General features: G+C 39.7%; 1 protein-coding gene across 1 annotated transcript; it reads left to right on the forward strand.

Moving 5' to 3' along the window:
• The first annotated feature begins 7,288 nt into the window (after positions 1–7,288).
• LOC123853678 (large ribosomal subunit protein uL1-like) lies at positions 7,289–7,831 on the forward strand. Its single transcript, XM_045888294.1, has one exon. It carries the CDS (start codon positions 7,289–7,291, stop codon positions 7,829–7,831), a length of 543 nt encoding a protein of 180 aa, XP_045744250.1.
• The last annotated feature ends 930 nt before the right edge of the window (positions 7,832–8,761 follow it).

The raw sequence follows: 8,761 nt of genomic DNA on the forward strand, positions 1-8,761 counted from the left end.
TTTTTCACCTAATTTCTCCAATAAGTTTAGTTTCCTTTGGGACTGGGCATGGGGGCCAAGGGTTGAGCAACTGTTAGTGGTGCTGTTGCAGGATTTTGGGTCCCCTTAGTGCCCGGGTTCTTGGTCACACCGCTTGGAAGAATGCAGAGGTAGACCAGACGGAGAGTGGTGGGCAGCAAAGCAAAGTTTACAGAGCAAGAGGATAAAGCTCCTAGAAGGGGACTCTCCTGGAAGGTTGCTCCTGGAGTTTCAAAGTTTAAGGGTTTTTTTTTTTTTTAAAGATTTTATTTATTTATTTGAGAGAGAGAATGAGATAGAGAGAGCATGAGAGGGGGGAGGGTCAGAGGGAGAAGCAGACTCCCCGCTGAGCAGGGAGCCCGATGCGGGACTCGATCCCGGAACTCCAGGATCATGACCTGAGCCAAAGGCAGTCGCCTAGCCAACTGAGCCACCAAGGTACCCCAGTTTAAGGGGTTTTATGTGCTCTTTTGAGGAACATTCTCAAGCAATCAGGGTGTGCTGAGTCATGCCAATCAGGGCTTTGGTCACGTATCTGTCTACCTATTAGGTTCATGTCTATGTGCTGGTGGTCTTTTTCTTGCTGACATCTGGGCTTAGGTCTTAACTGCCCCATGCCCAGATATTGACAAATGCCTTGTGGTTCATTGTCTTATTTTAGGACGTTTTGCAGAAGTCATTTCTGCAAAGGCTGCAAAGCAGAATGTCACTGTGGTCCAGTCTACACTGCAAAGCAGGATGTTGGTGTTGTTTTATCTTACCTGTCCTGACTCCCTATTTTCTTGCTGGGGACCCTGACCCTGACTACCTGACTGTCCAACTAAGTCCTACCAGTGCTGACTCTAAAGAGGCAGCAAAGGATGTGTGTTCCTGTAATGACTGGGGCAGGTGTCACCCTCTGCATGGCACTCATCAGCGTTATTTGTTTTCCCTTTTCCATAATTAAAATAGAGTGGGTAACATTTTCTATATAGTATTTATTTTCTTGTTTGTGCCTTATGTTTTTTATATCTTTAACTCAACAAAATCTTCGCTCTTGTGAGTTCATTCATTCTGTGTGGCTTTAATGAGCTCTGTGTTAATGTCACGGTCAAAACATCACCCACTGCTTTGAACAGTGGGGGTAAAGGTGGAAAATAATTAGTATTTATTTTCAGTCCCGAGGTCTATCAGTGTCAATAGGAAAAGAGGGGAGCAGAGAGAATAATCAGGAAAGGACTTTGCCCAGCAGGATACGGATTTAATTAATTTACCCCAAACTAATCTGAAAAGAGTGTAAAAGAGGCTCAAGAATAAAAGAATATGCTTATTTTAATCACTAAGCTTATTTTCTCAGAAGTTTTGTTTTAACTCCTTATGCAACTGACCTAGTTTATTTTAATGGAGATAACATATAAGCTCAAAGCCCCCCAAAAGCTATGTAGTCATTTACTCATATGCAGTGAATTCACTTATTCACTTAATCAAATATTACACATTGATCTTAAAAGATGAAATTACAATAAAGCAGAAAAGAATGACTTGTGAGTTAACAATGTTGATGTGAGAACATCAGTTTCCTCCCTCTTGCTTTGCCGAGAAGCCCCAGATGTGACTTTCAGCAAGTGTATTTTTTAATGAGCCATTTTTTGACTCCTTAAAGTAATAATATTTTCAATCAGAGCCATAGACTAGTAGTTAGATGGAAAGTCCAAATATCCCTAAGCCATCAGGAAAAATATAAATGGTGCTCTACTGATTCCAAAGAAGAAAAAAATAGTGTAAGCAGTCGATGAGCCTTACATAGAGATTTGCAGTTGTATTTGTAGATTTTTCTGAGCCACCTACCCTGTAAATAGGTCATAACTCAAGTCAGTATCAAAGTGAAGAGAGAAAATGGTTTATTGGGATGTCTCAGTGGTGAAGGCCCTATGAAATCCAAAAACTCCTCCAGGTCTTTCATCCCAATTGCTGAGCCTTCAGGAAAAGAAGCCCTCACCACAGTCCCTGCTTGTGTGTAAACCTTTTTAGTAAGAATAGCTAGCACGACACGCATGCTCAGTGATGCCGAAATGCGCAGGACACTAGTCCATACTGCACGGAGCAGCTAATGGCATAATGCATCTGAACCAAACGGAAGGAGACTCCAGTGACATGTTGACTCCTCTTTAAGTGGCATCCGGTCATGTTCTCCTGGGCCACCTCTGCGTGCATTTGTGTGGATCACTCACCCTGAGCACAGCCTAGCCTATGTGGGGCTAGCATAGAAGTGTGATTGCCTTTTAGTGTTTGCTGATCTAACAGGGGCTAACAGGGAGCATTGGTGAGTCCTTAGCTGTTAAATTATACATTGTTGACACAACATAAATGTTTGGCATTATGCATGTAAACGGTCGATAGTTTGTATACATAGTCCTTGAAAACAAATTTCTGCTTGCCCATAGAATTAGAATTTAACTATAGACCAAGTTTCTCACCATTATTCTGACATTCATCATAACATGCCTTATGGGAAGGACCCACTCTGAGAAGTTCCCTCTCCCTGCACCACAGGGATGCATTTACTCTTAACATAGTTAAGATGCTGGACTTTATTTATAGCGGTTTTAATGGGTTATCTTTCAAGGACATTAGGAGGTAAGATTACAGAGTCTCAAATCAAAGAGACTATCTTAACTTTCAGACATTAATTCTTTGACCACTGATAAACCACTTGGGTTTTCCAAGCGTTACTTTCCTCAACTGTAAAGTGGTGACAATACTACATACCTGTAAGACTTTTTCATGGCTCAGAAGGAAATATGGGATTAAGAATTTAAGCCTGACAACAAATCCACCATTGATATTCAAACAGTAACGATCGTTAATCTTAGTTAATTATTCTTTATTTATGAATTACCCCATTAATTTTAAAGTTTACATATAAAAATGTTCTTTTCTTCCCACTAATTTTCATCTCCTTGGGGGCAATGTCACCCAGGTCAGCATGGTCAGCCTTTTTTTGAGACAGAACAACCTTGACCGATCCATGTCTGGAAAGAGAGCTGGGCCACCAGTGAGCACAGAGATTTCTATCTGAAGAATTTCTTAAAAGTTTAGGGATAAGGTGCACACCCCTGGCTTCCACTGAAGGGGGAGATGTAAGTAGCAAGCACTTTGCACAGCCCACCTATTGTGCCTGAGAAGGATGGTGCTTTGTAATTAGTCAATGTTCCAAAAATGTCTAAAGACTAAAGGGAGCATGGAGGAAGTTATGGAGGCATGCCGTGTGGATTTAGGTTGAATAAGTCAGGAGAATAAAGATTGCTGAGAGGGTTTTTGTAATAATATGTGTGAGAGAATAATGATCTAACTAATAAGAGTGGTGTCAATGGAATGGAGGAAAAGGGAGAATTATCAAAATTGCATAACTTGGCTGGAGAGGAGCCAAAAGATGACTCAGTGGTTGGAACCTAGATCTGGACACCTGAGAAAAGTGTGTGTCATTTACATACTAAAGAATGTCAGAAGGGATACCTGGTTTAAGAAAGAAGTTGATACATTTTAGCTGCTATCTATTGATAGATTTACTTATTTGAACTTAGCTGCTTTACATGTTAAAAGTATTTGCATATGTTTGTCTTCTGTGTAGACTTGTTTTCACTCACACATATTAAAATGAATACATTTAAATTATGTTTTAACCAATGAGGGCTGAAAATACTAGCAATAGTATTAGTTATTTGCCAACAATAATTTATCCTATAAAAATAGCTACTCAATTGCCATTTGAAATGTGACATTTTAGCATATATGTCATAATAGAGGTGATCTCCGAAATGTTGTTGGAGTTGTATTTGTAGAATCATTGTATGGTGACTAACATAACATAATAAAATTAAATTAAATTAAAAAAAAAGAATTATCCTAATGACTAATGCTATCATCATGATATTGGAGCTCTTAATAAGCAAGATATCTCTTAAAAATATTTTGTCTTTAGTGAGAATTTCTCTGCGTGCAAATCGGCAGGATTGTTTTAAACAGTCTATTTCTAAACACAGGAAGTTCTCGTCCACATATGATAATAATCTCAGAGACGCGAAGAAATCTCTATCCCACCACTGTGCGTTCAATGAAAATTATGTTCTGGGAGAATCAGCTACAGAGATAGAAAAATTCCAAGGCAAAAGATGATCATCATGGACTCAGTAGACGCATAAAAAGTTCAAATCCAGAAAGGACCTATTCCTGTGGAGTTTTGCAATGTGTGCTCTGGATTTATTCTGTTATCATTAAAAACCTGAATATCAGGTAAGTTGCCAAGCCACTGTTGATCTCATTACACTGGGTTTCTTTGCTATAATCATATTTTTTCTTCACTGTGGATCTATTCAACTGTATTTATTCAAGTGAAAATTTGGATTCAGTTTAATGGAAGTATTTCTACAGGGAGACGAGTTCCTTAGGGGAAGTTGTAGCAATTCAAATGTGGCTCCTATTAGAGCCAGAGCTGAAAAACCCTGACACATGATGCATAGATTAAAATAGAAAATTAACATACATACATCTTAGTTCAGCAAACACATCTGCCAGGGATTCATTCATTCATTATACAGACTCAGAAGGCATTATGGTGTCACAAATCCGCATGCATTCTTTAGGTTCTCAATTACCAAATGAACTGAAGGATGTTGGCGTGAGAATTGATTGTATTTTCAAGATACCTCTTGTGTTACACATGCCGGCAGGCACAGACCAGACGCTGTGCTGTAGGTTTTGCTCATAGAATAATTCCAACGCGTTCATTCTAGCAGGGATATTCACAGATCAGGTACAAAGAACTTAATCATAACTCAAGGGAACAGGGAAACTAGGGTTCCTCCTGCTTCTTAGCCCCCAACTTGCTCTGGGAACCCAGACGTGCCCAACCTCCGACCTTTGTGAAGGAATTTTTATGTGCGGGATTTTAGAATGAGTTGGAAAAGATAAAAATCTATCCTTAGGTGAGATCACCATATCTTAGTCAAAATTTATATTATTTTTGTTTCTATTCAGATAGAAGCCTCATATGAAATTTACAAATATTTTTTACTCTGTTTCTGTATGTATCAAGTCAATGGAAAAAAGCAAGCATTATTTTTTTCTCACTGAAGCTTCCACATCTAAATATTCACAGTTGAAAGTGATATAGACATTGAATGATAGCATCAGATAACAGTGACTGTTGCTACTAAAAAAAGTACCATGACAGGGTCTGTCATTTTGCAGTTGTGAGCTAAGGATGATATTTACATTTTAAAGGGTTTTTAACAATACCTATATACATGCAACAGAGATCTATGTGGTCCACAAAACTGATAATATTTTCTCTTACCCTTTATAGAAAAAGTTCCCTGATTCCTGATTTAAAGGATTAGCGTTTCCTGCTTTGTCACTTAATCTGACCCCTGCCCCTTCCCACAGAGTGTGTGCTCCTTAACTTTTTATCTTTGTGATGATTCTTAAGCAAAATCAATAATCCTAACATTTGTCAGCTAAAGAAAAGAATGAATCTTGATTGAAATATTTCTTTCAGAAAGGGATGACATACTCATATTGTTATACACTCATAATTGAACTGGAATATTTCAATTGGAGTAAACCCCCAAATTTTGGTGGGTTAACATGATAGAAGTGTATTTTTCCCTCTCACATAGCTCTCCAAGAAATTGCTTATACTTGAACTTAATTACAAATTTGTCACTTACTGTAGTGAGGGCTCATGCACACCATGGGGGACTTTGGGGGTATTCCAGGATGAGGATGTTAGAAAGCCCTCTGATAGAATCTGGGCTATGGTTGGTGATTTGGGAGAGAGTTTAATGAGGTGGTGTTTTCTATTGCTCTCTATTGGATGCAGTCTGAAAGTCAGGGTAATTCTGAGTGGTTTCTTAAATCTTCCCTACAGGGAGGGCAGATTAAAGTGAAAGTAAAGCTGTAAGGAAAAATAGTCACTTATATTAGCTGGGGGAGGGACATGTTGGTAATAGTGGCTGGGATGATAGTCATGTTTTGCCTGCATTTAGACATGATTACAGAGTACTCTTTGTGTGGTGTGTGTGTGTGTGTGTGTGTGTGTGTGTGTGTGTGTGTGTGAAATCATTCATATCCAACAGGAGACCACCAAGACCTGGCTGATAACGCCAGGCCCCACCCCAGTGTCAGGGGCTGCTTTGCTCTTTCTGAGGATACACAAACTTTGCCCTTTCTGAGGATGCTCGGATGCGTGGTGGGGACTGGTCCACCCTCATCGCTTAGCTGCCCAACTTCAGTATTGGATGAGCTTGGCTTCTCAGACTGATTAGTGGGTGTCTCCTCTGCAGCCGCTCTTCCCTTTTTCAGGGCGTCACTTCTCCAGATTCTCTCATAATTGTGTCAAGTCTGATTTCAGTGATAGTTCCCTTACCCCATAAGTCAGTGTTTCTGCTCCCCTAATTGAACACTATGACACAGAATTCAAGTGACGAAGATGAACTGAAAGCTATTTGAGAAGTAAGTTGATTCCTGGAGACCTACAGCTCCAAATCCATGTAAGAAGAGGCTGCCCTTCCCCATCATGGCAAAAATAATGGAGGTTCATGCTTTTTAAGAAGCAAAACTGTGGGACTGCAGACTGGGGAATTGCAGACATGTTTGGAGGCAAAAGAGCTTTCCAGAAACAGGAGAATACTTTTAGAATATCTGTACTGAATGATGGGTCCACTAGTCTCCTTTGTCCACTCAGCTCTCAAAAGTCACAGAAATGCATCCTCTGGGAAGAGATGGGAGGAACTGGCTCCCTGAAGTCTGACCAAGTCTCTACAACCGGGGTCACTGCTTGAAACATACAATGAGCATAAATGATTAAATTCAGTAGGTCTGCTTGATGAGCTGACCCCACCATCATTGAGAATTGACTTCCTTTATACCTGATAATATTTTTTTCTCTGAAACCTACTTTGAAATGAAAATAACCAATCCAGCTGTCCTTTGATTCATGGCATATCTTTTTCCTTTTCCATTGATTTATCTGGGTCATCTATTTTAATTTGTTGCAGGCAGCATATAGTTGAGTCTTTCTCATTCTGACTATCTTTCCCTTTTAACTTGGATGTTTGGACTATGTACATTTAATATGAATGTTGATATAGTTAAGTTTATGTCTGCCACTTGCTATTTGCTTACTATTTTCCCCATCTGTTATTTGTTCTTTTTTTCTCCTTTACTGCCTTTTTGTTGTTATTTGAATGGGCATGTAGGCACTTTTCTGGTTACTGAGGCTCGAGGAACCATGAGCAGCAAAGTCTCCCATGACACCCTGTACAAGGCGATGCAGGAAGTCCCCATGGGAACCTTCTGCAAGCGCCGGAAGTTTTTGGAGACGGTGGAACTGCAAATCAGCCTGAAGATCTATGACCCTCAGAAGGACAGACGCTTCTCGGGCACCATCAGGCTTAAGTCCACTCCCTGCCCCAAGTTCTCCGTATGTGTTTTGGGGGATCAGCAGCACTGTGATGAGGTCAAGACAGTGGATATTCCCCACATGCACACTGAGGCAATAAAGAAACTCAACAAGAATAAGGTATTAGTCAAGAAGCTGGCCAAGACGTATGATGCCTTTTTGGTTTCAGAATCTCTGATCAAGGAGATCTCACGAATCCTGGGCCCAGGCATGAATAAGGCTGCCAAGTTCCCTTCCTTGCTGACATGCAATGAGAACATGGTGGCCAAAGTGGATGAAGTGAAGTCCACCTTCAAATTACAGATGAAGAAGGTGCTGTGTCTGGCAGTGACTGTTGGCCACGTGAATATGACTGATGACGAGCTTGTGTAAAACATCCACTTAGCTATCAATTTTCTGGTGTCCTTGCTCAAGAAGAATTGGCAGAACATCGGGCTTTATACATGGAGAGCACCACGGGCAAACCCCAGAGTCTGTGCTAAGGCACAGTTCAATAAATCCTAGTGCTACCAAAAGTAAATAAATAAATAAATAATAAATAGGCATGTAGAAGATATCACAGACCCTCTTCAGGTGACATTTTACCCCTTTGTATAGAATAAAAAACTCACACTAGCATGCAGTTGATCGCTGAACAACACAGAAGATAGGGCACCAGCCCTCCACACAGTCACAAATCTGTGTATAATTTTGACTCTCCCAAAACTTAACTACTAATAACCTACTGTTACCTGGAGCCTTACTGATAATACGAACAGTCAATTAACACATATTTTGTATGTTATATGTATTATGTACTGTAATAGTAAAGTCACCCAGGGGAAAGAAAATGTTATTAAGAAAATGATAAGGAAGACAAAATACATTTACAGTATCACATGCCTAGAAAAAAATCCACATGTAAGTGGATACACATAGTTCACATCCATGTTATTCAAAAGTTAACTGCCCTTCTATTTCTCTCCTCTCAGCCTTTATCCCTTTGTTGTTATACACTTTAATTTTACCTCCACTATTAATTCTATACTACATTTTTGTTATTTTTTGTTTATACAATCCATTATCTTTTAAAGAGATATAAATAAAGTTTTCCAGCAGTTTTTTGTATTTACTCATGTGCTTACCATTTCTAATGCTCTTTATTCCTCTGGTAGACCTATCCCACTGGATTATCATTTTCTTTTTGCCAGATGGACTTCCTGTAACATTTGTTATAATGAACTGGTTCATGGTCCCCAGTTACTCTATCTGTCACACTTGGAGGAACTAGGAAGGGTTCTCCATACCCACTCACCACCTCAT

The sequence above is a fragment of the Mirounga angustirostris genome, unplaced genomic scaffold, assembly GCF_029215605.1.
Source record: "Mirounga angustirostris isolate CCGP_5_RB_7025 unplaced genomic scaffold, mMirAng1.0.hap1 SCAF_7, whole genome shotgun sequence".
Classification (NCBI taxonomy): domain Eukaryota; kingdom Metazoa; phylum Chordata; class Mammalia; order Carnivora; family Phocidae; genus Mirounga; species Mirounga angustirostris.